The sequence below is a fragment of the Neodiprion fabricii genome, chromosome 2 (assembly GCF_021155785.1).
Source record: "Neodiprion fabricii isolate iyNeoFabr1 chromosome 2, iyNeoFabr1.1, whole genome shotgun sequence".
Taxonomy (NCBI): domain Eukaryota; kingdom Metazoa; phylum Arthropoda; class Insecta; order Hymenoptera; family Diprionidae; genus Neodiprion; species Neodiprion fabricii.
Window position 1 is genome coordinate 22,080,178 of NC_060240.1, and position 14,803 is coordinate 22,094,980.

At 40.6% G+C, this 14,803-nt stretch overlaps 1 protein-coding gene across 1 annotated transcript; it reads right to left on the reverse strand.

The window, feature by feature from the left end:
* Nucleotides 1-484: 484 nt before the first annotated feature.
* On the reverse strand, nucleotides 485-5,077 carry LOC124175599. Its single transcript, XM_046556000.1, has 6 exons — nucleotides 5,053-5,077; nucleotides 4,473-4,903; nucleotides 4,008-4,200; nucleotides 2,793-3,926; nucleotides 1,757-2,706; nucleotides 485-1,582 (listed from the first exon to the last, which is right to left on the reverse strand). The coding sequence occupies exons 1-6, from the start codon at nucleotides 5,075-5,077 to the stop codon at nucleotides 485-487; spliced, it is 3,831 nt and encodes a 1,276-aa protein (XP_046411956.1).
* Nucleotides 5,078-14,803: the final 9,726 nt, after the last annotated feature.

A 14,803-nucleotide genomic window follows, 5' to 3' on the forward strand; every position in this document is an offset into this window, starting at 1 on the left:
GGTCACTGACGACAATGTTTTTAGTCTCTTTCAACCATTTGTTCCGTTGTTGGATATGATGCAGGTACTCTGGCGACCATCGTTGCCAGAAACTCTCGAACATGCGAGTTGTGAGTTGCCAACGTCCCAGTCATTCTAACGGGACATGCAGAGTGCTCGGTTCGGGTGGTGTCGTAGGAGCACCACCGATGAGGATGTGTCCGGGGGTAAGGGCGACCAAGTCTGACGGAACTGAGCTCAATGGAGCGATCGGTCGAGAATTGAGGCAAGCCTTGATTTGAGTTGCCACGGTGGCGAATTCCTCGTAGGTCATGATGGTCTCACCGATGACTCGTCGTAGGTGACACTTCATGGATTTCACTCCCGCTTTTCAAAGGCCTCCGAAGTGTGGTGCACTCGGCGGGCTGAAGTGCCACTGCACCCCATCGTTAGCTGGGACCGACGCGATTTCTCGCGAAGTTGCTGAAGCAGCGAGAAACATGTGTCAAAGCTCTTGGTCAGCTCCGCGGAAATTCGTGCCGTTGTCACTATGCAGTTCTGAGTAGATACCGTGACGTGCCGTGAAGCGTTTGAACACTGCAAGGAATGATGCAGTCGTGTAGCTTCCTACAACCTCGAGATGAATGGCTCGCGTTGCGAGACAGACGAAGAGCGCGATGTAGTCCTTGAATGTTGTTCGTCCCCGACCAGAGCTCGCTCGAAGTAAGAATGGACCGGCATAATCCAATCCTGCCTTCTCGAACGGTCGAGAAAGTTTGTTAACTCGTGCGGTAGGCAGCTGACCCATCTGTTGTTGTGGTATTGGCGCTCGGTGTCGAGTACATTCGATGCACCGACGCACCAGCGAACGAACCTTGTTGCGTCCGCCTAGGATCCAACAGTGCCGTAGGAGATGGCTCACCGTGAGCTGTGCACCGCCGTGTAGAGTTATATCGTGTGCGTGCCGTATGAAGAGGTCCGTGAATCTCGATGATCCCAGTAGTATGGCGGGATGGCGTTCCTGGTAGGAGAGAACAGCGCATTGAAGCCGCCCGCCAAGGCGGAGTACGCCTCCATCGTCGAGGAACGGGTTAAGTCGAGTGAGGGCGCTGCGCGAGGGCAACAGTTTCTTGTTTTGTAGAGCAGCGATTTCGTCGGGAAATGCTACTCTTTGAGTGATGATTATCCATCGCTCACGAGCAGCTGCAATTTCTGAAGCACTGAGGAGTTGTAAATCCCCCAGAGCAACGTGATGATCGGCTGGGATGCCATTCCGGCAGCGTAAACACCATGCTGTCACTCGAAGCAAGCGTTTCAGGAAGGAGAATCGAGAGAGAATTTCGTTATCTTCCGCGATGCATGTAGCATGCACGATTGGTTCGATGTGTGTATCGAGACCCGTGATATCAACAGATGCCAATTTGCGCTGCGGCCATTCGGACTGAGGTCCTTTCAGCCAGCTTGGACCTTGCCACCAGAGGTCCGCTTGAAGGATTTGCTCTGGTGTGATACTTCGAGTTGCGAGATCTGCTGGATTCTCGGCTGATTTTACGTGCTGCCACGTCGTGTTAGGCAGCAGTGTTTGGATTTCTGCGACACGATTCTTGACAAAAGTTACCCAGTGCGAAGGGTGAGCGCGTATCCACGCCAACGTCACGGTGGAGTCAGATCACGCAAATGATTCTTCTGTGACATCGTCCTTTAGCGTGGCCTTCACGTACGTCATGAGACGTGCAAGTAGTGCGGCACCACATAGTTCAAGTCGTGGGAGGCTCACGGATTCCACTGGAGCGACCTTCGTTTTCGAGCACAGAAGGGATACGGTGTATGAGTCATCTTCACTGCATACACGTACGTACACTGCAGGAGTGTACGGGCGCTCTGACGCATCCGAGAATCCGTGAAGCTGATACCGACGCGGATGAGTTGTGAGACCAAGCCAACGCGGTATGACGAGGTCTTCCAGCCGTGGAAGCGTTGATCGCAAGTGCAGCCACGGAGAGAGCGTTTCCGCATGTAGAGGGTCATCCCACGTAGCTCCCGAGATCCATGTATCCTGGAAGAAGATCTTCACGTATACGAGCACGGGTGCGAGCCATCCAAGGGGGTCGAATATTCGTGCCAATTCGGAGAGAAGCGATCGCTTCGATGCTGTGGTGTGATTCAGATCCAGGTTAAGTTTAACCCGGAAGGAGTCGTCAGAAGGAGTCCAAACGACGCCAAGAGTTCCCACCCATTCGTTCGGTTCGAATTTTCGAGCAGACGGAGAAGACGCTTCGCAGTTGCCAATGCCGACCAGCAGTTCAGGATGGTTCGACATCCATTTGCCGACTTCGAAACCTCCACTCTTCAGGAGATTTGTAAGAGATTTCATCAATTCTCTCGCAGATGTTAGGTCGCCTGTGCCAGTAAGAGTGTCATTGACGTAAGTGTCATGACGACGAGCGTGAACAGCTGTTGGAAACTGCTGAGCTTCGTCCTCAGCGAGTCGCTGCAGCGTGCGAATGGCCAGGTATGAAGCGCAGGCCGTTCCGTACGTGACGGTGAGGAGGCGAAAATCTTGAACAGGACTCTCAGGACACTCTCGCCAGACGATACGCTGAAGATCGCAATCCTCGGGCGCCACGTGAATTTGTCGAAACATTTTTACTATGTCCGCTGCGAACACTACGCGATGTCTTCTCCATCGCGTAAGAATGGCCGATATGTCTGTCTGCAACTTGGGCCCTGGAAGCAGTATGTCGAATCGTTGAGAAAGATCCCAGTCGATGTTGGATGTGATGCATTGAATACGACCCCTATTTTCGATGCACCTTGTACCTCTCGCACAACAGCGTGGTGATGCATGTAATACCGAGGTGCACAGGCACCAGCGTTTGCGACCGGAGCTAGTTCCATGTGGCCAAGCGAGAGATATTCGGAAAGAAATCGCGAATATTCCGCTCCAAGTTGTGGCTCGGACTCGCGGCGACGTTCACTTCGAACGAGCGCGCGACACGCGAACGCGTGGGACTCGCCCAGACAGCTGACTAGGTCCTTACCGAAGGGGAGACGTACTACGTAGCGACCCGTTTCATCGCGCCGCGTAGTTCCACGGAAGAGACTCTCGCACTTCTCTTCCTCCTCGGTGACATGCTCCTTGGTCGGGAGCTCGTCGAGTTCCCAGAATTTACGCACGAGCTCAGAGAGGTCTGACTCGGTGCTGCAGTGGTGGGCTCGAACCCTACTCGATGCCTTGTTTGACAAAGCAGGATTTGTCGATGTTGGACCTGTCAGAATCCATCCGAAAATTGTCTCTTGAGCAACTGGTGTGCCAGGAGGTCCGAAACGATTGCTTCTCAACAGTAATTCACGATAGACGTCTGCGCCAAGAAGCATGTCGATTTTTCGTGGTTTGTCAAACTCAGGATCGGCAAGTGTGAGATCAATAACATGATCCGATCGCACTTTGGGAGCAGCGCGAGACGGTAGAGAACGTGTGACTCGCGTGAGCACATACGCGGCAACGGAGATTTGTACCGAAGGATCGACCCGTGAACTCACTACGACGGAGATGACGCCTTTCGATACCCCCGCTTTCGCACCAGCGACGCCGCTGATGGGAGTTGACACTGGTGTGCGTGTCACTTGAAGCGCTTGCGTGGCCGCTTCACTGATGAAGCATCCTTCCGAACCAGGGTGGATGAGGATGTGGGCTGGTACTTGTCGTCTTGACTCCGAAATGAGTGTGACGAGAGCAGTACCGAGTAGGACGGTCTTGGTGTAAGGTAAGACTTTGCTCACATGATTAGCCTGCACTAGAGTTGAGGCTGCGGAGCCAGCCGACGAGTTCTTGTCCGGTGAGGGTGACGCACCCTCCGCCGCGGACACAGAGCTGTGATCAGTGGCATGCAATGACGTGTGGTGACTCTTTCCGCACACGAGGCATTTCTTGGTCGAAGGACATTCTGCGGCGAGATGTCCGTCACCTAAACAATTTCAACAGAGGCGCAGGCGACGCACCTGCTCCTCACGTTGTGATAGATTACCGTTCTTGTACTGTGTACAGGCGCCGATGAAGTGCGACTCTGAACACAGTGGACATTTACGTCCTTTCTTGTTTGCGTTGTCGTTCAAAGTATTTGAAACCGTGTGAGACGAAACGTTCGATTTGTGTGGCTTGGAACCCAGCGAAGGCGATGAGTTGTTGTGACTGGAGGCCGTCGTGGCCGGACGAGCAGCCTACAAAGCACGATCACGCGTTTCCAAAAACGATGCCAACTGTGTCCATGTAGGGAATTATCGTGAATCTCCCAAAGATGTTTCTCAATCTCTACGAGACCGTTGATCGGGGCGTTGACACGTGAGATCGACGAGAATAGCGTCCCAATGTTGCACGGGAGCTGTTGGAGGTTTTTCAACGCGCGCACTGATTCGTTAGGTGCATCGAGCAACTTTCTGATTCCGGACGCGGATTCTTTACCGACTGCGGTGAGAGAGAGTAGCACTCTCACATGACCTTGCACAAGAATACGCGGATTGTCGTAGCGATCGATTAGCAATTGCCACGCGTCTTCGTCATTTGCGTCAGACACAGCGATATTTTGGAGGAGTTGAGCAACCTCCTCAGTTACGCTAATCTTCAAATATTGTAGTTTCACCGCGGGTGAAAGACCCCGGTGATTGTGTACCATTGCGGTAAACAGATCGCGAAAAGTCTCCCACTCGCGTAGCTCACCGAAAAAATGAGGTATTTCGAGTTTGGGGAGTTTTCCAGTCAGCGAATCCGTAGGAGCAGGCATAGCCTGTGTCATGACAGCAGGCGCGGGTGATGGCGGCTTCTCGAGCAACCATGAGAAGAGGAGAGCTTTTGTGTCAAGATAACATCTTGCACGGCTGTGAAATTCTCGTCGAGTTCGTACTGTGAGGTTCCAGCTCCCGGAACCTGCATGAATTTGAGGTATGTGCTGAGATAATGTTGCCAATATTGCTTGAGCACTTCGCTGCGTGAGGCGATGAACGTTGGAGTGCGCTTTTTGCGCGCCGTCTTCTTCAGATTTAACTCAAACTTCAAGATGAGGCCGGAGGACGTACCAAGGTTGTTCAAATGAGCTTCCATCGTGACCGTTGATACTCGCAGTAATACTCGAAAAACTAGGCATGGAGCGAGAACGCACTCTCGCTACGATAAACCGATTCACACTCGTGAATACGTCACGACGTACCGCGCGCGTGTAGTGAACACGCTGTGAGCGATCGCGAGTCAAAGCCGACGATTATCGAGCGGCAAATATGTATTCCTGCGCGAAAAGTCACACAAGAAATTTGGTATACAAAAGCGTACGAAAAGTACAAGCGAACTCGGCCGGAATACTATGCCACACACGCGATGACAATATAACGAAATACTATGCCTCTATTTTGCCTGTCGCGCGAGACTGTATATAATTTTTTATTTTATTTTTACTATAGTAATCTCTTAGAGATATACTGCAAAAAGAATGAGCCTGTTAGAAATTATTCCTATGTAAAGGAAAAATAAATTGGAGAAAATTGTTCTAATCTTTTAAATTTATTAGCACCTCCACGTGATTTGAAACCCTAATTTAACAAAGAAACTGTCCCAACCACATTCAGCGTAACCCAGAGCCAACGGCGAGGACGTAGTGGTTAACTGGCTCCACTTTTTTTTTTGGTTTTTTATAATTTTTTTATTTTTTTCTTTCATTTTAATCTTTTTATTTTTTTTATTGATTTTCTTTATTTTCTTAGAAGAGAATTCGACGACTGCTTTAAAAAGATTCTTCACATAAGTTTCATGATAAATGTTTTTCACCTTATAACGGTTCCAAAATTCCATGAAATTATGGCGAATGGCCTCTCCACTTTGTTCAGACCAATAACCCAATCCATTGTTATCTCCAATGAATTGTAAATCTTTTTTCACATGTGCAAGCAATACATGGATTTTCAAAGTCTCTGAGAGGTCATCAATACTTTTTAAAGCAGCAACTAATTCCTGTAAATGAGTATCGTGGGACGGTTTAACTTTGCCAGATGCAAAACAGCAATGTACGATTTTATTCATCGCTTTGAAAGCAGTTATAGTATATAGTATGATCTCGAAAATATTTACATGGCCACTAATATCCGGATTGTTGAATTTGTCTGCTTCTTGCAGCAACTTCTTACATGCATTGCCTTCAAATGCATTCCCGTGGTCGTTTTGAGAAATGAGAATTAGTCTCGTTGGCCATAAGAGGGCTTTTTCTTCGCCTAATAATTTTACTAAACCTTGCCAGAATAAGTGATTCACGAAACCCTGTAGGATATGGAGCTCAGGAATAATACATTTCTCCAGTATACATATATGATCTTCATTGATGAGAAATTTTTTAGGCTTGCTATTTCCGAATTTGATCTTTGCTCCGCATGGTGCGCACACTTTCTTCCTATTACCGTTATGTGAACTTTTGTCGCCATGACTCATTTTGAGATGAGGGTATCACATAAATTGTATAATTTGAACAAATTTCTTACGGGCTTTTATACGTTTTGGGTAGTATCTCTCTTGTGGACTGCGATGCGCCATCTACTGTCCGAATTGGAACTAAAATCATTAGCATGTTGCCAGAAATGATGCAAACTGAGTAATTTTCTGTACCGTTTTCGGAATTGTTAATTTCACAGTTGTTGTTTATTCAAATACAAATATTGCTTATTATTATATATTTATTTGTTTATTAATGTATATTTTCATCTTCAATTTTCGTAATTTATCTCTAGGAAATCAGTATACGTAGAATATGATATGCTTGTCTTGTTTCTGTAATTTTTTATTTTTCGACGATTGCAGTTATAATTACGAATTGTTTTTAACAATAAAAAAATGAATTCCTATTTGAAACAAACTCAAATGTGGTTTAGGCAGCTCAAAAACACGAAATACAGATAGTTTGAGCAAGAAGTTTTGGATTATAATGTAAGGATTCTCAAACTGTCGATATTTATTTTACGGATCGGCGAGTACCGATAGCTCAAGACTTAAAATGCCCATATCTCGACAAAGGGATCAGCTAGGATTTTCATTCTTGCAAATTTGAACACTCCAAATGTTCCGGAAACTTCCTGCGTCGACCGTTTTTTTCTACATTTTTGTCGAACTTTTACCCGTTTCCAGCCTGGTGTGAGCTGTGTAAACGCGAAATGCGCAATTAATTTTGTATTGTAGAAGATAGTTCCACGGTGTAATTAATGTCTCTCTATGTTTACTGCGGTCCATCGACCTCCAGGTAAATTGATTGATTGTGTAGTTATCCTAATCCCATAATTTACGCTCAGCATCCCACCTATATTTTGCAGTTTTTTATTTCTTAAACTCGGTTTTGCGTACTGATTAATAATTGTCGAGTTCCGTCATTTTGAATATTTAAACTTCGAGTTCAAATTCGTAATCAGCGAACCCCAAAAGCCCATGAATGCAAAATTTCAAGTGCATCGCATGTAAGGGAAAATGTATGCATGAAAGGGTTTATTGCGAATTGATGTGAAGCCAAGTAATTTCCGATGTTAAAGTTCACAGTAACGTCAACGTAACTAACCATTGGAAAGAAAATCTCTTAATGAAAATTTGATAATTACTTCGCAGAAATTAAGTTTTCAAAACAGGAATGTATTGTTTTGCTGTATAACGGCTTATTGAATTCCATATAATCTTAAAGTTGCGAAACAACGAGTTTTCGTAAACAAGCATCGTTACATTATCGTCATTAACTTCAACCTCATCAATAATCTTACGTCACCGCGTCATTGTAAAATGAGGGTTGAATAACTTTGGGTTTGTTCGAAATAGCAATTATATGTTTATTGCGAAGAAGTTGAGATAGCGGTAGGAATCAAGTGTGCTGTGAAAGATGTGTGAGAAGTCTAGATGTGACGTTGTTCAGACTTAGAACAGGAGTGACTCTAGAGACAAAATGCACGGGTGCAGGAAATGCAGAATGAAGGGAATGGAATTAGCTGAGTATGGGCAATAGTGAGTGGTGTGAGGCTAGATAGATATTAGAGGACAGGACAGAGACTATGATATTAATATATGAAATGTGGGAGAGTTAGTGAGTAGGAAAAATAGACGGCGGTGGTACGCTGGACGTAACATAAATAATCTGCTAAAAAATCCGAACATTTTTGAATTCATTTTTCTCGTAAACGGCTTGACTTATAAACTAGCTAAATATAGATTCTTATGAGAAATGTTATGCACTTAATCGGTTACAGTTAGGAAAATTCTATCTCAATACTTTTTTATAGAGTGTGAAATTTCTTATAAGAATCTGCTTTTCGCATACTTTATCCGGCAAGCCGTTTACGAGACAAAAAAATCTAAAAAATTTCGTGTTTTTTATGTGTTATTTAAATGGAAAATTGAGAAAATAAAATCGGTACCTCTTAATATCAATATTAAGAGCTCATATTTGGCTAAGACATTATATTTGAGATGTTCTGGTGAAATTTTGATGTGCGTTTGAAAAAAAAAATTTTTTCTGGTACACCCTAGCCTACAAGTTATCTGCCGCCATGTGAAGCTAGCCCGCCCTCTTACCTTTGGAAGGGGCTGCTGCAAGAGTGAGATTGCTATGCGGTGTGGAGTCTGGCGATAATCCCTGCGAATCTCTTGAATTTGATATGAGGCCGTTCGTTCGGTGCTGCGAACTGCAACGCGTACAAACGACTGAAGACAGTAACAAAGACCGAGATGCGTGCCTCGCCTGCACAGTTCGAGACCCGCGCTACTCGACTGGACACGGAGTCGTCGCTCGTAAGGCACGCACGCGTTGTTGCCATAGAGGTATAACGATAGAGTAGGAAAGGCGGCTCTGGAAGTGTCCGACCTATAGAAAGATAGATACATAGATAGATAGATATATATATATGGATGAATAAACAGATAGATAGACGGATAGATAGATTTAATTTTATACCTTTGGCAATACAATATATCACAGTAATAGAATAAATCTTAGTATATAGAAGATAATTGTAGGTACAACAGCGAATAGGACTATGTATATTAGGGTGTCCTTTGATAGGGGTGTTTCCGAATTTGTATGCTCTCACGGGCTCAAACGCTTCCAAATCGATAAAAGAAAATCCTCTAAAAATTTCAATTCTTAATATTAACTTTAAGATAATCCGCTTTCCCGCTAAAGTTTCTTATGGAAATAACATGTAAAAAATATGTGTTGTTCTTTTAAACTGTGTACGTTGGTGACGAATTGACCTACAATAATGAGAAGTACATAATTTTGTAGAAAATTCGACGCTCTTTAAAAAAATCTTTTACGATTTTTTGCCATGTCTACTGGTTCAAAAGTTATTCGAGCTCAAAGTTTAATTTATATAAAATTATCAATATTATCGAGTATATTTAAAGGATTAGCAGTTGTATGATGAAATATATTGCATTTTTCTTCCAGGTTATTTTATTTCAGATCAATTCAAGTTTAACAAATCAATTTTAGTAAAAACATCAATTATTACAATATCAACATGAAACAAGATAGTTTAATTTCTTTTAGAGTTGCATCAACCTCAGTATCGATTAATAACAGTAAAATATGATTTTCTATTTACATCTATTGAGGTTTTAACATAATGTAATCACTTGAATTGATCTGAAATAAAATAACCTGGAAGAAAAATGCAATATATTTCATCATACAACTGCTAATCCTTTAAATATACTCGATAATATTGATGATTTTATATAAATTAAACTTTGAGCTCGAATAACTTTTGAACCAGTAGACTTGGTAAAAAATTCTAACAGACTTTTTTATAGAGCGTCCAATTTTATACAAAATTATGTACCTTTCATTATTGTAGGTCAATTCGTCACCAACGTACACAGTTTAAAAGAACAACACATAATTTTTATTTGCTATCTCCATAAGAAACTTTAGCGGGAAAGCGGACTATCTTAGAGTTAATATTAAGAGCTGAAATTTTTCGAGGATTTTTTTTTATCGATTTGGAAGCGTTTGAGCACCTGGGAGCATACAAATTTGGAAACACCCCTGTTAAGGGACACCCAAATATATATAGGTGAATAATAGTTACATCATAATTAGTGACTACAGAATTGGTTAATTGGACGTGAAGACTCAAGGTACTGGAGCTCAAAAGCTCCAAGCGCTCCTCTCACGCAGAGCAAGAAAATTATAAAAATATTATTAATAAGCATAAAGTAGAAAAAAAAAAATTAATAACGGGTGACACCACAGTAGCAACCTCAAATTTTTTACAATTTTTCTCTGGATGGAAGAAAGAGTAATAAGATAATCATAATTAAGGAACTTATTGTTGAAATAAGTTGAACGTTTGTTGAAAATGTTTAAAGTGCTGAAAAAAAAAAATAGATGAAAAAATCGGCCCATCATCAGTCAGGTGTCGGTATGATCGGAATGAAAAACTAGATTTTTCAGAATTTTTTCAGATTTTTAAAAACGACCGTTTTCGAAATGGGTTAGAGTAATATTTAAAAAAAACGGTCAGCGAAAAAAATTTGAAAAAATTCACGAGTGCCTTTTTTAGATGGTAGAATCGTATAAAAAACCACGGAACGAATCAAAACTGGTGAGGGGAAAAAAGGGGTAAATTTGACATGGAATGCCCCTTATATATCCCTACGGTTGTTGCGCACAAGACGGACCAACAATCCAGTTTCAAGGACGTGTCTAACGTACAGTCGGACCACAAACGTTCCCCAGTGAAGATTATCGAGTCGATATTTTAAATGCACTTTATACTTTTGAAAGTAGGTATCTTTTTAATTTTTACAACGTACAGTAATGTTCATCGATGCATGCACCGTGGCTGACTCTATTTTTTTGACTTTTGTTTCCTTTCTACTCGTATTTCATGTGCCCATGGCCGGCGAAGCAGTTGACAGGAGAAGCTGAGAAACCATACATGTTATTGATTTTGTAACGATTTTTTTGGATCATTGCATTATCTTAATTTTTTTTAAAATAAAAGAACATACAATCAATTTTACAATTTGGTCACCTTATTGGTATTCATTTAATTATTTCTTTCTATAAGAAAAAAAAAAAAATGACGTGTGACATTGACCGAGATAACGTACATGATGTACCGTTATGAAATATCGGAGAATAATATAACGACGAAGAAATTAATATTTTAAATAGTGAATAAATAAATAGAATGCTTATTTTAACATCGCTGTATCATCGAGGTGCCGAAATATATTGATATTGATTGATGATATATACACACTGATCGACTGACTTGTTCAAGACGGCGATAACGCGGCCTCGGCCGTCACACCACACCTGCACATATGAATAAACGTGCCAACGATATTCAAATTCGTAAAATTTGCAAAATCACGCGCACAGACAACCAATAATGAAGAAGCAGTTCGTATCTTCGAAAATAACACGGTTTAAAAAGGACCAGTCATCAAAAATCATAGCAATTTATGTTCAACCATTTTTTAATTTAAATACTACCACCGTTCTTAAAATCGAATGTCATGAATATCTTACATCCAGTGAATTATAATCTAAACGGAACGTGCGTTCCTACAGGTTGGGAAAGGAATTCCTGAACCAACAAAGTAGATTTTGTTGGAGTCCATTCACTTCAATTTAATGCCCCTTATTTCAATTATTCAATTCAACAATTTCGATTCAGTTAGTTTGTCAAAATAATTTAGTCAAGCGAATTCCTTGATCCGAGAAAAGTCTTTCTTGTCGCGATCGAGTCAAGTATGGATTTGAGTGAACTTTTTGATATAGATGCGAAACTGAGTCAACTAAATATCATTTCATTTGAAGTTTATGTATTGTTCCTTCAAGTCACATGTTCATTGACAGAAATAATTAGGTACTTCAAATAAAGTAAGTACATGAATCTAGCCAATAAAAAAATTACATCGATCGAATAACATATTTTGTTGATATAACCGGAGCTTGCTTGACGTAACTGGTTGAATCAGTTCCACGAATTTGTTTACAACGTAAAAGAAACGTTATATGCTTTGAAATAAGTACAGAATATATTCATCGTGAACATCAGTATGCTAATACTATAAACGGCCACTAAGCGGTAAACTTTCTCGCTACGAAACTAGCTTCAGAGACTTATAAATACGGATAGTCGACTGGAAGTCAGAGACGGATGACGTAAGATGAATTTTCCATCAGACATCAGCATAATTCTTCAAAGAATAATAACAAGTTCTTAATATATAACACTATACATATAATAACTTCATTTTTATCAAAGCATAATAACAAGTTTCGATACATAGAATTTGATATCGACAACATATCGCCGGGTCAGTGGAATACAAAGACACGTCGTTTTCATTTTCGAAAAAGAGACACGCAGATTTAGAGGTTCAAGAAAGTGACATGTCGGTTTTGAGCCTCAAAAACGTGACACCTCGGGTTTAAAGTGAAAAACAGGACAACTCGCTTTTAAAGTTGTAAAGGGGACACGCCGTTTGGATTTTCAAAAACAGGAAATGTCGTAGTTTTTCTGATAAATTCATTTTTTATTTCAAATTATAATTTCTTTGTTTGCTGAATTGTTTTTTAGAGTGAACAATTATTAATTTTGAAAATTTATAATGCAGGTATATTATCATGCGCAATAAAAGTTGCAAAAAACGTACCATTATTTAAAAACGTATCATAATTTCCATAGACAGCTTAATATTTATAGTCTTGTACATAATATTGTATGTATAGCATTAATCTCGTAGAAAATACTTCCTATTCATTTCATGCAGTTACCACTTTCAAAATAATAATAATTTTGTATTGAATAAAACTGACATAACTAAACATGTTTTACAAGTGATAAATAATGAACCTTATTTTTCAATATTGTACATAATGGATACAATTTTTCACGTAAAATAGAATTAATAAATTATAATTAAAATTCGAGATTGAACTGCTCCCTTATAGAAAATAAAAAAGTTAATTATTTTGAATACGTTATTCAAAATTACAAAAAATAAATCTTATCAGAAAATAAGACGTAAAGTGGACACATATACATACAGTTAATGTTATGTTTTAATTTTATATAATCTGCTTGAGCTTGGACTTATCAATGTAATAAATCGTAGTAATAATCATGGTACTCAAAAGGAATTAAACGCTTTTTGCGAAGATGCTCTTTTTTTTCTCAACGCACAGATCTAATTTCTTTTGATAATATTTGCGTGGATTGAATTGAATCTTTGAGGCTTTCAACGTTATTATAATATCAATATTATCTCCACCACACGAAGGAAAAAAATTATTTGAGACAAGCGATATTTGGTTGATTCAACTAAATGCTATCGTCAAATTTATAGTCAATATGATCATTCGAAGGCTTGATTCAATTCTGTATTAAGTTGTCCCAAGTTTTTCGTTCAACCAAAGTACTTCTTTGAATCAAGTAAGTATTGTGTTCGCTGCTTTAGACTATAGCATTTAGTTAAATCGAAAAAAAATATCACTTGACTCAAATAATCCTTGCCCCCCCCGTGTATGAGCTGTGGCAGTAGCAAGTCGTGCCCACAGATGGAATATCATATAGGTATACTACGAGTGGTACTGACAGATAAGTCGATTCCTCTTAGACTTTTACATGCAGGTACCAGACGTGGTATACACAAAGATCGAGATTCCAATTTTTTTATTCAAACTTTGATGGAATTTTTCATTTGGGAGTCCAAGGACGGAGGGTTCAATTTGGGAAATAATTTTCTCATATCAAAGAATATATGCTGAAACATATTACCAGCTCATATTTGGCGGAACACCAATTGGAAACAGAATTCTTTTCGACAAAACTTCCTCGACTGCAAACTCAAAACAGTATTTTCCTCGGTAATATAGAGAAGCCTTTGAGATTCGTAAAAATCCTGATAATATTAATAGAAATACCCGGTAACAATCCCATCTCATTTGGAGCACTATCCTCACAGTTATTTTTCATTGGTCGGCGAATCATATTTTATTTATTGAGTGTTTTATTGAGGCAAATGGATATTTACAAGATAATACAGTTAATGATGAATTGATTCACCAAGTATATGATTCATACTTGTAAAAACCAAAAATGTATACATGCAGAGCATGTAAGGTTAGAAGTAAATTGCATTAATTTAATATTTAGATTAACTAGGGGCTTCGCCCCTGCGCGCTTCGCGCGCCAACCCCATCTCGGCGCTGCGCGCCTCACTATTTCCTTACGCATTGTCTAGTAGACAGGCGAATACCTTCATGTTGATTTGATGACAGGTCTGCACTTGCTGTCCACTTAAATTCCTTCTGTGCTTGCTTTTCTTTTTTTCATCAATCTAAGCTTCCATTCGTTGGTTGAAAATTGGTGTTCCTTCTCTATTGATATCTGTCTATCTCCTTGACTTGCTGAATTATTTTTGCTACCGCTCTGCCCGTTATTCTCCAAAATCACCTTCTTTATATTATTTTTTTCTCTATATTTATGTTGCTGTTCACTCCGTAAAACACCTCTTTCTCTTGTGGTCAACATCGATCCTGGTCGTCCTCTTACCTGGTTATACGAATATTTGATGGATATTATACTATGGCTTATTTGGTTCTTCGCACTTACAATTGAGCCTATGGGTCAAATAACGACTTAAGTCGACTTAAGTCACTTTTTCAAAGAAGCTGATCTCGGTGTTCTGTATAATCTTCGCTATAAACCCTGTGAATCTTGGATGTTTTCGTCAACTTTTAATGCTGTAGTAACCATAACAAGCGGTGCGCGCACCGCCATTGAGTTAGCCGGC

What these genes read in the sequence shown, in the direction of transcription:
- LOC124175599 (XM_046556000.1), bottom strand. Translation starts at nt 5,077, where the DNA reads ATGGAAGCTCATTTGAACAACCTTG. An exon ending in AGCTCATTTGAACAACCTTG is followed by an intron (nt 4,904 to 5,052) that starts GTACGTCCTCCG and finishes AAATTCATGCAG; the next exon opens with GTTCCGGGAGCTGGAACCTC. An exon ending in CTGTACACAGTACAAGAACG is followed by an intron (nt 3,927 to 4,007) that starts GTAATCTATCAC and finishes ATCTCGCCGCAG; the next exon opens with AATGTCCTTCGACCAAGAAA.